At 44.3% G+C, this 14,772-nt stretch overlaps 1 protein-coding gene across 1 annotated transcript in view; it reads left to right on the top strand.

Annotated features, from left to right (window-relative positions):
* Positions 1-3,818: 3,818 nt before the first annotated feature.
* mcc (MCC regulator of WNT signaling pathway) overlaps positions 3,819-14,772 on the top strand; it is a 116,998-nt gene continuing 106,044 nt past the window's right edge. Inside the window, exons 1-2 of the mRNA XM_018734391.2 lie at positions 3,819-4,046; positions 7,603-7,847. Coding sequence (XP_018589907.2) covers positions 3,925-4,046; positions 7,603-7,847 — 367 coding nt within the window. The 5' untranslated portion in view covers positions 3,819-3,924. The remainder of the gene's footprint in view (positions 4,047-7,602; positions 7,848-14,772) is intronic.

Raw genomic sequence — 14,772 nt, 5'->3', positions numbered from 1 at the left:
TGCCAGGTCTGTCCAGCTTTTTCCCCCGCCATCGAATCCAACTCACCACCAGGTGGTGATCAGTTGACAGCTCAGCCCCTCTCTTCACCCGAGTGTCCAAGACATATGGCCGAAGGTCAGAAGAAACAACTACAAAGTCGATCATCGACCTCCGACCTAGGGTGTCCTGGTGCCAAGTGCACTGGTGGACACCCTTATGCATGAACATGGTGTTCGTTATGGATAAACCGCGACTAGCACAGAAATCCAATAACAACTCACCGCTCGGGTTCAGATCAGGGAGGCCGTTCCTCCCAATCACGCCCCTCCAGGTATCACTGTCGCTGCCCACGTGGGCGTTAAAGTCCCCCAGTAGAACGACAGAGTCCCCAGTGGGAGCGCTTTCCAGCACGCCCCCCAGGGACTCTAAAAAGGCCGGGTAGTCTACACTGCCGCTAGGCGCATAAGCACAAACGACAGTGAGAGACCGTTCCCTGACCCGAAGGCGTAGGGAGATGACCCTCTTATTCACCGGGGTAGACTCCAACACATGGCGGCTGAACTGGGGGGCTATTAATAAGCCCACACCAGCCCGCCGCCTCTCACCTTGGGCAACGCCAGAATAGTGGAGAGTCCACCCTCGATCGAGTAGAGTGGTTCCAGAACCCAAGCTGTGAGTGGAAGTGAGCCCGACTATATCTAGACGGTATCTCTCAACTTCCCGCATCAGCTCAGGCTCCTTCCCCGCCAGTGAGGTGACATTCCAAGTCCCAAAAACCAGAGTTGGCGCCCGAGGTTTGGGTCGGCCGGGCACTCGGCCCCGACCACCGCCCAAATCACAATGCACCGGCCCCTTACGGTTTCTCCGGCAGGTGGTGAGCGCACCGAAGAAGGTAAAACATGAATGCAAATATATGTTAATTATATTCTGTTCATAATAATTTCTAGAGGTGCCAATAATTGTGACAGTTGTGTCTTGCAGAAAATGTAAAATTTTTTGTGAGGATTTTTTTTGTTCTTAATGTTTCCTCAGTAGAAGGTTATATTTCTCTGATAGCTTTAGTGTAAACTCAAGGTATTGAGGAAAAAAAAGAAATTACAGCCTGTTTTTACCTTTACTGTGGGTACTCATAATTCTGGAGGACACTGTAACGATTTCATAAGCAACCACTCGCCCCTGGACCTCCATTAGTACATGACACTTTTTCGTTTTAGTTCATGCTTTTCTCTGAAGCCACACACAATTATTCAAATTCAAATTTTATTTGTCACATACACAACCATACTTAGTACGACGTGTAGTGAAATGCTTTTCTGATTGTCCGTAATACGCACTATTGGGCAGCATGGTGGCACAGCAAGTAGCGCTGCTGTCTCACAGTGCCTGGGTGATGCAAGAGAAGGTGGGTTCAATCCCTGCTCAGTCTGTGTGAAGTTTGCATGTTTTTCCCATGTCTGCGTGAGTTTCCTCCGGGTGCTCTGGTTTCCTCCCACAGTCCAAAGACATGCTGTTCAGGTTCCCCCATAGTATATGTGAGTGACACAGAGCAAGTGTGTTCCACTGATGTATGGATGAGTGACCCATTGTAAGTAGTGTATCTAGCAGTGTAAGTCACCTTGGGAAATAAGGTGTGTGGGCTGGTAACACTACATACAGTAGTATCCATTGGAAGAAAAGTGTCTGTTAGATAAATAAATGTGAAGAATACATAAAGATAGGATAAAATAAAAATATACACACACACACACACACACACACACACACACACACACACACACACACACACACATCTTCAGAGCCGCTTGTCCCATATGGGGTCACGGGGAACCGGAGCCTACCCGGCACCACAGGAAGTAAGGCCGGAGGGGGAGGGGACACACCCAGGACGGGACACCAGTCCGCCGCAAGGCACCCCAAGCGGGACTTGAACCCCAGACCCACCGGACAGCAGGACCGTGGTCCAACCCACTGCACCACCGCACCCCCAATAAAAATACAGTGATCCAAAAATGTGGAATAACACAGAAATATAATATAATAAAAATCTATTTGAAATATATAGCAAAATAGAACATATTTGAGGAGAAAAATGCAATACAGTACAGATCTATTCAAGTGTATAAATGGAATGAATGTAAAGCCCAATATTAAAGCTTAAATAAGAAAAAAGTGCATGGTGCAAAGTTGTGCAAAAAAAATGCTGTGCAGTATTTGGCTGAGGTAGTGATTATTGTGCACACAAGTCCAGTCTTTACTCCATGGTGTTATCCTGGTTAAGAGCCCAAATAGCCTGTGGGAAGAAGCTCCTCTTCATTCTCTCCGTGTTGGCCTTCAAGGAGCGAAAACGCTTCCTGACCGCAGCAGGGAGAAAAGTGCGTTGTTTGGGTGGCTGAGGTCTTTCATTATCTTCCTGGCCTCGGTCCGGCACCACTTGCTGTAAATAGATTGCAGGTCAGGGAGCTCAGGGCGGATGATGTGCTCAGCTGTTCGCACCACCCTTTGGAGAGCCTGCCTGTCCTGCTTGGTGCTGTTCCCAAACTAGGCCGTGATATTTCCCGGCAGGATACTCTCGATGGTGCAGATGTTAAAATTCCTCAGCTCCTTAAAGGCCTGTTTGAATTCTCTTAATCGTCTAGATGATGAAGACGTTGATGGGCCTTCTTTGTCAGCGTGTTGATGTGAATGTGAGGTTACAGAAACTGTCCACCCTCTCCACTGGGGCCCTGTTTAACAGGGTGATGGCTCCTCTCCTGCTTCTTCATTTATTTAGCCTTTTATACAGCTGGATAATTTTACTGGTGTAATTGTGTGGTGTGTGCGTGCGTGTGTGTGAGATTTAGGGTAAGAACCTTGCTCAAGGCTACTGCAGTGAAAAGTGGGGTTCAAACCTATCATATTGATATTGGCATCCAAAGGCAGCAGCGCTAAGCATTATGCTACGAGCTGTCCCTACTCATTTTTTGCCTTATTTTTCAGCATTGCGAGCTGTGCCCTTTTGACCAAGGTATATTTGTTCTGAAGTGTGATCACAGTTGTACCACTGTACTGTTTCCATTGTCATACGTGTCCATGTAACACGCTCATTGTACTGTACTTTTCCTCAGAGATGTGCAGATGTATGTCGCTTTGGAAAACAGCATCTGCTAAATGAATACATATAGTTGTCCACTCACATTTGCATTTGCACTTGGAAAAGCTGCTATAGAAAACATTTGAAAGGGAATTTTCTAGGACATTTGATCACCAGCAGGGTTAAGGAATGATTTCCAATGGTAAACCAGGGTTCTCTCTTTTTAAAATGTCACTGTTATAAATGTTATTTTCAGCACGTTGGGCAATGTGGAAGAAAATTAATAGTACTTTATTGATTCTCAGTGAAGACTTGTCCAAGCCACTTACAGTAACAGTGAGCAATGGAAGTAATTTTGGACTGTATTACATTGCCTGAGGACATGACTATAATAGCGGAGCGATTCCGTTGAAATTATTAAGAATAAAAGTTGCTAGTGACCGGTGTTCGACTGCAAATTCGATTCTTGGGAACTTCTTGCTTACCGCCTGCGATTAAAACACGAGGTGAATTCGCAAGTATGACTGTAATGGCGAAGAGCAAACTACACTACAGTACTTTCGCCTCAGTTTCCACTCGCTTGTTTTACGTGTGAAGTGGAGCACCGAGCGAAGACACGCGGTGACTCCCGAGCTTAAGAAAAAGCAGAAGCGCCACGGCCCCAAAAGGCAAAACTTTTAAGTGCGGCTCGAAGCGCGCGACCACGCACGGGCACGCGCTCCGGAGTCTCCCTAGCGCTGCCGCCGCGCGTGTCGCGTTGTCGGATTCGCTGATTCGCGAGCACACGCCGCGGAGAAGCTGTGGCTGCCCGCTCGCGGAGGCTGGAACGAGAAGCGCGGCGAGCCCCACACGAGGCTGTTGCAATTCGGACATCATGGCGGCGGCTGGAAGCAGCGCCCACAGCGGCAGCAGCGACATGTCGAGCATCAGCGAAGAGGACAGGATGAAGCGGCTCTTCCAGAGCTGCGACGGGGACGGAGACGGGTACATCAGCAGGTAAATACACCGCCGAGGTTGGAGGGACGGGGGATATACATACACACAGTGCGCTCAGAAAAGAGCGGTAAAGCTCAGTTTTATTTAACTGGCTAGCTAGCCGTCCCGGTAGCCCCACAACTTGTTCTCCGTCCAGCGTGCGGGACTCTTGAGTCGCCCCACTCTCGCTTACTTAACTTTGCCCACTTACTGTGGACAGGAGCAGTTATGGAGCTGCGGGGCACGAGCGAGCTCATCAGTACGCGTCGCTCCCCTCGGCGCGCGCTTCCCAGTGCGTGGCGCCACTTTCCGCCTCTTCGGCCGCGCGACCCCTTCACGGCGGCACTGCGTGCGCGCGTACGCGCGCGCGAACAGGAGTTGCACCGAGCAGGGGACCGAATCGAGCCGTACCGAGGGAACGGACCTGTTGAACGCCGGACCTTGGAAGGGCACTTTAGCCAGTGTTCACTCGCTGCACGGCGGGGGCCCCACAGCCCTGTGGCCCCCGTGAAGTGGGGTCCCGGGCCGGCCTCACCTGCTCTCAGCTCCAGAAAGTGTCCACAAAGCCGCGCGCGTTGGGTGAGACACCAGCAACAACACAGCGCACACTGTGCACTTATTTACTGACACACACTTCAATTATCCTTACTTCATGCAAATGAGGCAGCATGGATCATTCATAAACCGTTTTGAATGCATTACAAATACATGGCTATGAAGACAAATGTAGCAGAATACATGAATTGTGATAGACTGTTGATGGTGTTTATTGAGGTGTGTGTTGTTTAGTTGGATGTGTCTGTGTGTTATTCTGTCTCTTTTTCTTGTTAATAAAGACAAACAATCCCAGTTGTGAAGTAACGTTAATAAACTTGGAACACTGTACTTACACACTCACATTGTCTGGGCTAGCTTTCTCTCTGAAACTGGCACCTTTATACGAAGGTGGCTGAATGTGTTCTTGTTCTCGTTGTAAGGAAAAGTGAGAGAAGCATGTTAAGATGGGATCATGGGTGTTTTTTTCTCAATCTCTCAAGGAAGACTGTTTTATCTAACCAGAACTGAATTCTGGTGTGGGCTCTACTGTTTAGATAAGATACTGTTAATGTTGCTTTCAGATCCAGCAAAATCCCAGGTTTTTTGTTTTTCTGAGCAGGAATGTGGGCTTCCTTATTTAATTCCCTTTACGTTTCTTTTTCAGCAGATTTTTTTCTCCAAAGCAACTTACAACTCAGAGTAAACAGATGTACATTTCACCTACAGATTGAGCGATACAGATGTAGACGCACAGTTCTCAAAATACAATTAATCATCCCAATTAATTTGTTTTCCCAGCATTCATTACTTGAGTAGTTTTTTAAATTCATACGGACATAAAAACATATAAACAGATAGACCAGGACGGAAGTGAGGCCAAAAGAGATGTTTTGAGATGCCTTTTTTTTTTTTTTTTTTTTTTTTTTTTTTTTTAAGTGTTGAGAGGGATTCAGCAGTTCTGAGTGAGAGCCAGAACCAAAATCCTTTTTGTTGTTGTTTTTTTTTTTGTCCTCTTATGTGTGCCACCACCAAGCAGGCAGAGGTGGAGGAGTGTATCAGTCTGATTGGGGAATAGCAAGTGATCAGATCCTGTAGATATTGGAGAGGAGATCTGTTGAGGGTTTTGTATGTTGTAACCAGAGTCTTGAAATTGGTATGTGAAGCCAATGCAGAGAGAGAAGGAGGGGAGATGTTTGACCTGTAAAGCGTTCCCATGCAACTCGTGCAACAGCGTTCTGTATCATCTGAAGAGGTTCAGTGGTAGAGGCCAGAAGGCCAGACAGGAGAGAGTTGCAGTAGTCCAGGAAGGATGTCACCATGGCCTGTAAAAGGAGTTGTGCAGAGTCTGTTGTTAGATAGGGCAGATCCCGTGGATGTTATGCAGGATGTGCCTACAGTTTCGATTTGTGGCTTTGATGTATTGAAAGAAAGGTAGACTTGAGTCGATTGTCACTCACAGACGCTCAGCTGAGGAGGTGGGTAAATTCAGTCAATTGTCCAGTTTTATCGAGAGATCATGACAGGAGGATGGCAGTTGGGATGTGTAGGATCTCTGTTTTGGAGAGGTTGAGTTGTAGGTGGTGATCAGACATCTATGCAGAGATGTCTGACAGGCAGGCAGCAATGCACGCAGAAATATCGGATGATCCAGGTGGAAATGAGAGGAAGAGCAGGGTATCATAAGTGTAGCAGGGGTTGTTGAATCCATGAGAGGCAATTTCAGGGCTGAGGGAAGAAGTGTAGATCGAAAAGAGCAGAGGGCCCAGTACTGACCCCTGTGGAACGCCAGTTGAGAGAGGCAGAGGAGAAGAACTGGAGTCCCTCCAAACCACTTGATAGTATCTGTCTGATAGGTAGGACTCAGACCATCTTAGTGCCGTTCCTTTGATGCCAAGCTGTTCAGTAGAGGAGAATAGAATCTGGTGGTTGACAGTGTCAAATGCTGCAGACAGGTCGAGGAGGATGAGGACCGACGAGAGGGAGGCTGCTCTAGCCGTCTGGAGAGCATGTGATACTGCCAGGAAGAGCTGTCTTGGTGGAATGTCCAGCTTTCAGTCCAGACTGATATCCGTGGAGGAGATCATTCTTAGTGAGGAATGCAGGTTGTTAATCACAGGTTCCCCATTCCAGAGTCTGTGACAGAGGGAGACAGGCCAGTGGCTCTTGACTGAGTCAGGATGCAGAGAGGTTGTCTTCAGCAGAGGTTGAATGAGGGCAGTTGTGAAGGCAATGAACAATGGCAGTGAGATGGATATGAACCTACAATTGAGGAGCCCTGTGCAGCTGCCCTCCCTGCCTAAAGCACAACCAGAGAATATCTCTGTACTGTTACTTTTGTGTTGCTGCTGTCTCGTCATGAAAACTGAATTTTATTCCATTGTTCGTTTAGTTGAGATATTTGCAACTTTATTTCCAGACGGGCATGAGCCCCTCCAAAAACTTTTTTGTTTGTACATGTTTGAAATATAAAGTTACTTGAAGCTAAATAAAAGCACTGATGCAGTAACATTGCCAATATTGTAATATTAAGGGAGAAGAAAAAGGTAGATAAATGCCGGAAATTTCTTGAAGCAATTTTGAAGGTCTGTCTTCAACTTAGATTAAAGGTCTGCAGAGCAGCTCTCACTTTTGAGATGCTATTTTGATTTAGATTTTCTCTATGTTGAAAAGATAAGACAGGAATTTTACATGTTTTGGGCTGTCTGTGTGCATGAGCTGTGAGACAAACTTTAGCATACTGGCACATTTTCAACAAATAAATAGTAATTGTATGTTAATGTGCAGAAATATTTCATGTATATTACCAGTCAAAAGTTTGTGTACACTACTTTCCAGCAGTTGAACTCAGATGTTTGACTGGTGCTTAAATTAGTGGTATCATGGTGGTATGGTCTGCAGCACTGCAAGTGGTGTATAACTTGAAAAGTAATACTGTAAAGTTTGCTTCTTTAGTTGACAGTTTTATCCAGTGTGATTTAGAATGTTAAGCTGCATGTGTTTATGGTGATGATGTTTAATAATAATTATTTCCACCCTTTAGAAATGATCTGCTGATGGTATGCCAACAGTTGAGGATGGAGGACTCTGTGACCGAGATCATGGACCAGATAGGAGCGGACAAATCGGGCAAAATCTCTTTTGAGGATTTCAAACGCTGCCACATGAAGCTGCATACTGAAATCCGCAAAGAGGAAGGAGAGCTTTCGCTTAAATCAGACAATTTGGATAAGAAGGCTCTCCAGGATAACACCTCTTGCTGGCCTGCAAGCAGCAACAACAGTTTGGGTGAGTGTTAAGTGAATGGTAAGGGGCGTAAATTTCACAAAATTACGTGTGTAAATGATATTGTTTTAAAATGTCTGTATGAAAAAATATTTTTATTAAATGAAGTTGCTTCAGAAAACTTCAAGATCCCTCCTCTTGTCCTGCAATCCTGTGTGTTGTGTTGTGGACTTATTGATACATATATTTTTTGTTATTAATCAGTATACAATACTCCATAATCACAAAATGGAAAAACACATTTTTAGAAATTTTTGCAAATTTATTAAAAACAAAACTGAAATCTCCTAGGGGCTTGGCCAGGCCCCACTCTCTTGTGGGTCTGGGGTTTGAGTCCTGCTTGGGATGTCTTGTGATGGACCGGCATCCCGTCCTGGGTGTGTCCTCTCCCTCTTCAGCCTTGCGCCCTATGTTGCTGGGTGAACCTCCGGTTTGCTGCATTCCCCTTGGGACAAGCGATTTCAGCCTCTCTCTGTGTGTGTGTGTGTGTGTGTGTGTGTGTGTGTGTGTGTGTGTGTGTGTGTGTGTGTGTGTGTGTGTGTGTGTGAGAGAAATCTCCCATTTATATAATAATATTCACTTCTTTGTGAGTCTTCTTGGATTTGCTTCTATCAGATATGCACACCTGGATTTGGGCACTCTCTCCCATTGTTCCTTGCACATTCTCTCAAGCTCTGTCAAGTAGGGTGGAGGTGTTGGTAAACCGCCCTCTCTATTTCTCTCCAGTTTTTCTTAAGGATTCATATCTGAAGTTTGGCTGAGCCACTCAATGACATTCAGAAATTTGTTTCGAAGCCACTACAGTGTTGTCTTGGCTGTATGCTTTGAATTGTCATACTGAAAGGTGAATTTTTACCTAGACCTAGGTTGTGTATTCTCTGGAGCAAGTTTTCTGCTACTGAGGCTTATCCCACAGCATGATTCTGCCACCACCATACTTTACCAGGTGATGAGTGGTTCCTGGTTTTTGACAGATGGCATTCAGGCCAAAGAGTTTAATTTTTATCTCATCAGATCAGTGAATTTTTTTCCTTGTGCTCTGAGTGCTTCACATGCCTTTTGGTAAACTTCAGGCAGGTTTTCATGTCAGTGATGGAGAGGTGGTTGTCCTTTTAAGTGGTTTTCTTATCTGTGCACAGGAAGTCTGAAGCTCTGTTATAGTGGTCATTGCATTGTTGGTTGCCTCCCTGACCAAGGCCTTTCTGTTTGAGTGCTTAATTTGGCCAATTTGGTGGTTCCATACTTTTCTCAGTTGACAATAATGGAGGCCAGATCTGTGTTTTTACTTTGTTGTACACTGTCAACTGTGGGACCTTATAAAGACAAGGGTGTGCGTTTCTAAATCATGTCCAGTTGGAGGAGTTTTTCACAGGTATGCTAAAGTCAATGACACAATAAATCAATCAATCAGTCAGTGACATGATGATTTTACAAATTAGTCCTGTGATCAATTCTCAAAAGGGTTCTGAAAATTGAGATACCCCCCTCCCAAGGTAAAACAAAGCAAAACCATTATTTTTCATATCTTTGATCTTTATCATAAATGGATTGGATGGTTATGCAAAACAACATTTATGTGAAAGTCAAAATAGCCTCTTTTTGATACCTACCCTTAGACATGCTGGGGCCACCACATTGGCTTGTTTTAAAAGTGCTTAGAAAGGAACTAGAAATATCTTTCTAATACATGTGCAAAGAAACAAAATCATGCTGTAGCCTGCCAGAGATTTTTTTATGTCTCACAATGAATAGAATTTGAAAAAATATTACTGAAGAAAAACACCTCTAGTTAGTATCTTTTATATAGGCAATAATTGTGTATAGAAGTATTATATTTCTTTTCTTTGCCAAAATATATCATTTATACAACCATATTGGCGTAAACAGTTCTAGACAATAAACATTAGTGTCCATGACTCAGGATAAAACTGCTTAGAACCCTTCTGGCTCTTTATAGTTTGGGGTAATAATGATTATGGCATCATAATTGCTTATTACATAATTGCTCATGCCTACTTCCTTATGCAGTCTTTCATATAGTGTCTATAAACAATGACTGCTGCTATTGTGGCTTCAAATGCCTCAGAACATTGACATGGTCTTGTTACAAAAGACAGGCAACCAATGAAATTAACAAGTCAGTATAACCAACAGCTTTATTTTATTACTGATTATTTGTAAAACTTCCAACATTCTACCATGTCTGTGTTACACTGGTATCAGTGCATAGTTTTCTTATCCTCTTTTTCCCCTTGGATATGTTTCTGTCTGCATGACATTTTAAAATTCTTTAAAATTCAGTGCTGCATTGCGGAGAAACTTGGAGATATGTGCCTTGGAGATAGTTTGCCTGCCTGTCATGTATTAACTGGATGCGATTCCACTAGCAGCCTCTATAAAATTGCAAAGAAGCAAGCTAGAAAAGAATGTAAAAGATTTCAAGGATTTGAAGGATCTTGGATTTTCTGGATCTCTTGAGGAAGTACTCCCCGTAGCCAGGAAATTTGCTCTCCTCTTGTATGGGAACAAGAGGAGAGATACCGAAACACTAGATGAACTCAGGTATATCCTTGCATCAACAACAGACACTTCTGTAACTAATCTGTCACCGACAGAAGATGCATTTGCACAGCATGTTCAGCGAGACATGAACCAAACTGCAGCTTGGTGTCACTGCCATCTTGCAAATCCTGTCCTGTGGAATCCAGTTGGAGAAAGGTGGAAACTGAATGATGATAATTGCCTGGAGCCTGTGACATATTGCAAGGATGCAGCATCCTTAGAAGTCAGAGACCTGACACACTTGTACTGCAAGGATGAACAATGCAAGGAAAGTGCAAAGTGTCAATATACGGTATGTCAGCAGGAGTTTTGTGTGTGTGACTTTCTGATCTGTACAAAAGTATCACATACTACAACACAGGAAAACACAGATGAGTGAATGTCCAACCAGCATATTGAACATTTCGCAGAGCACCATTCTAACAGTTTTCTGTGCCAAAGACTTTGTAGTGTTGTACTATTTTCAAGTATTTTGTAATGAATGAGGATTTTCACTTATACAACAAGGGTCTTTACAGCATAAAACTGCTACAGATCAGAAAAGGAAACAGAAAAAATGTAATTGATAGAAAAATAATAAAAATGTCAAACTGTGTATCTTGTATATTTATGGTCTTCAGATGTTACAAAGTAAAAGAAAGGTACTGAATAAAAGAGTAGTTTTGTAACCAGTAGGCTTAATTTCTTTTGTTTTGCCAAAAGATATCTCTTAATACCCACAGTGTTTGAAATAAACAAGTATTAAGTAGAATGCTGTTAATAACAGTTTGATTGGCATGTTTTTATAACAGTATTGCCTCTGTGGCTGCCCAAAAAGAGGCTATTTTGACTTTTGCATAAACTGTGTTACACAACCACAACCATCCAGTCCATTCCATTAATGATAAACATCAAAGATATAAAAGATAGCGTGGTTGTGCTTGTTCCATCTTGGTGGAAATAAAATAATTCAATCCATTTTGAAATAAGTCTATTGCAAAACAAAGTGAAAGAAGTGTAGTGCTCCGAATACTTTCTCAAAGCACTGTAGTTAAGTCACTTTGTGATGGACTGGCATCCCGTCCAGGGGTACCCTTCTTGCTGGTGCTTTATTACTAAACCTTCAAGTAGCTACTGTACAGCACATGACTTAATTATGTAGAATTTACTAATTCTCCATGCTAGAGAGTTTAAGATTTTGAATTACGGTGCATTCAGAAAGTATTCGGAGCACTTCACTTTTCACTTTATGTTGCAGCCTCATGCTAAAATTGTTTAAATTTTTTTTATCTCATCAATCTACAGTCAGTATCCCATAATGACAAAGCAAAAGCAGGATTAGAAATTTTAGCAAATTTATTAGAGTTAAAAAAACTGAAATATCACATTAATGCAAATATTCAGACCTCTTACTTTATGCTTGAGGGGGCGCAGTGGGTTGGACCGGGTCCTGCTCTCCAGCGGGTCTGGGGTTCGAGTCCCGCTTCGGGTGCCTTGCGACGACGGACTGATGTCCTGTCCTGGGTGTGTCCCCTCCCCCTCCGGCCTTACGCCCTGTGTTGCCGGGTAGACTCCGGTTCCCCGCGACCCTGTATGGGACAAGCGGTTCAGAAAATGTGTGTGTGTGTACTTTATGCTTAGTTTAAGCTCCTTTGGCAGCACTTACAGCCTTGATACTTCTTGGTTATGATGCAACAAGCTTTGTACACCTGGATTTGGGTTTCTGCCATTCTTCTCTGCAGGTCCTCTCCAGCTCTGTCAGGTTGGATAGGTGGACAGGTGTTTTCAGGTCTCTTCAGAGACATTCGATTGAATACAAGTCCGGGCTTTGGCTGGGCCACTCAAGAACATTCCCAGAATGGTCTCTGAGCCACTCCTGTGTTGTCTTTGCTTTGTGCTTAGGGTCATTGTCCTCTTGGAAGGTGTACCTTCAGCACAAAGCACTTTCATTAAGGATATCTGTATTTTGCTCCATTGCTCCATTCAGCTTTCTCTTCACCCTGAATAGGCTCCTAGTCCCTTGAAAACAACCCCACAGCATCATAGTGCCATCACCATGCTTCGCCACTGGGATGGTATTGCACAGGTGATGAGCAGTGCCTGGATTCCTCCATACATGACACTTACATTTGGTTTCATCAGACCAGAGAATCTTGTTTTTCATAGTCTGAGTGTCCTTCAGGTGCTTTTCTGCAAATTCCAAGCAGGCTCTCGTGTCTTACTGAAGAGAGGCTTCCGCGTAGGCACTCTGCCATATAGCCCAGTACGGTAGAGTGCTGCAGTGATGTTTGTCCTTCTGGAGGCCTCCCCCATCTCCTCATAGGACCTCTGAAGCTAAGCCAGAGTGACCATTGGGTTCTCCCTCAATTGCTCAGTTCCAAACATCTTCCGTTTAAGAATTTTGGAGGCTACTGTGCTCTTGCGAGCCTTCAGGACTACAGAAATTTTTTGTAGCCTTCTCCAGATCTGTGCCTCAACACAGTCCCGTGTCTAAGCTCTGCAGGCAGTTCCTTTGACCTCATGGCTTGGCTTTTGATCGAATACACATTGACAACTGTGGGGCCTTATATAAACAGATGTGTGCCTTTTCAAATCTATTAACTTTATCACAGGATAACTCCAAACAAGGTCTAGAACTGTCTTTAAGATGATCAGTAGGAATGTGATGCAACTGAGCTACATTTCAAGTGTCATAGCATAGGGTCTGAATATTTATATCAATGTGATAGTTCCATTTTTGTTTTTAATATTTTTTCAAAAAAATGCAGTTTTTACTTTGTTATTATGGGGTATTGAGTGTAGATTAGTCTTAGTCTTAGATCCTCCCATGCTGTTGGGCACATCGGGCGACGAGGTCTCTCCACTGCTGCCGGTCCTCTGGCAGCGCTTCAGCTTCGTTCCAGGATACGCCAGCGAACTTAAGATCGTTGACGAAGGTTTGACGCCAGGTGGTGCCGGGACGGCCCCGGCCACGCCTGGCCCCTGGGGGGCACCAGTGCATTGACACCCGGGGAATGCGATGTCGTTGCATTCGTAGAATATGCCCGGCTAGCCTGAGTCATCATTGCGTGATTGTTACTTGAAGGCTGCTGGAATTTCCCCGGCGCAAGGCTTCTTCGTTGGTAGTGCGGTCAATGTACTGGATATTGAGAATCTGCCAGAGACATCGTTGGTGGAATGCGTTTATCCTGCACACAGTGTTCGCTGTTAGCTTCCAAGTTTCGCATGCATAGATTGCAGTTGGGACGGCAATGGAGGCGTATAGTCGTAACTTAATCTTGAGGGAGATTGAAGCTGATGTCCAGATGTGCTGGAGGCGACGGAACACGGCCGAAGCTTTCCCGATCCGGCTCCGGACATCGGTCTCAGCATCACCATCGTGACAAACAATGCTCCCCAAGTAGGTGAATTTCTCTACCGTCTCCAGTCGTGTCGCGTCAATAGTGATGTTGGCTGGCACGCCTACGGGTCCAGTCTTCATGATCTTCGATTTTTTTTGAGCTGATACGCAGGCTGATCTTGCTGGCTTCGTGGCTGAGTCTCTCGGTTGCGTTTTGGAGCTGGGTTTCGTCTTCGGCGAGCAGGGCCACGTCAGCAAAATCTAGATCTGTCAAGTGATCTTGATCCGTCCAAGGGATGCCTGCTTCAGCATACGCAGTTGCCTTTTTCATGATGAAGTCAAGGGCAACAAGAAAGAGGATCGGTGAAAGGATACAGCCCTGGTGGATGCTGGTAGTGATCTCGAAAAAAGCTGTGTGCCCTGCGTCGGTCCTTACACGGCATGAGGAGTTTAGATATAGAGAGTGTAGATTAATGGGGGAAAATTGATTTAAAAGTTTTAGCAATAAGGCTGCAACACAAAATGAAAGGATCTAAATACTTGTCCAAATGCACTGTGTTCTTAAAGGTGGCACGATGGCACAGCTGAGAGTACTGCTATCTCCCAGCATCTACATTGTGAAAGAATTGTAGTTTGATAACCTCAGTCTATGTGGAGTTTGCATGTTATCCCATGTTTCTGTTCATGTAGGTTGTCTATGGGTGCTCTGGTTTCCTCCCGTAGACATGCATTTGGCACTGTCACAACGTATTGATGTTTTCTGTTTATTACTTTGTCTTGATATACACTAAACAGAGTGCACCTTCTTATCTAAAACATGTAATTTAATTACTGCTCTACAAGATTACACTGTGTCCTTAAGAAGAGGACACTGCCTTTGTCTTCTGCTGTCTGAACGCAAAACTGATTAGTTTTACCTTGCACTGTTCTGCGACTAATGCTAGGTCATTGATTTTTGTATTTTAAACGTGATTCGAATGGCAATTCAAGGAGGAGCTATCGAAACCCCATACTAACAAAGGGAAGACATTTATGCCTGTAAAAACG

This window comes from Scleropages formosus, chromosome 5 (assembly GCF_900964775.1).
Source record: "Scleropages formosus chromosome 5, fSclFor1.1, whole genome shotgun sequence".
Lineage (NCBI taxonomy): Eukaryota > Metazoa > Chordata > Actinopteri > Osteoglossiformes > Osteoglossidae > Scleropages > Scleropages formosus.
The sequence above is the reverse complement of the archived record's forward strand: the minus strand, read 5'-3'. Positions and strand labels throughout refer to the sequence as shown.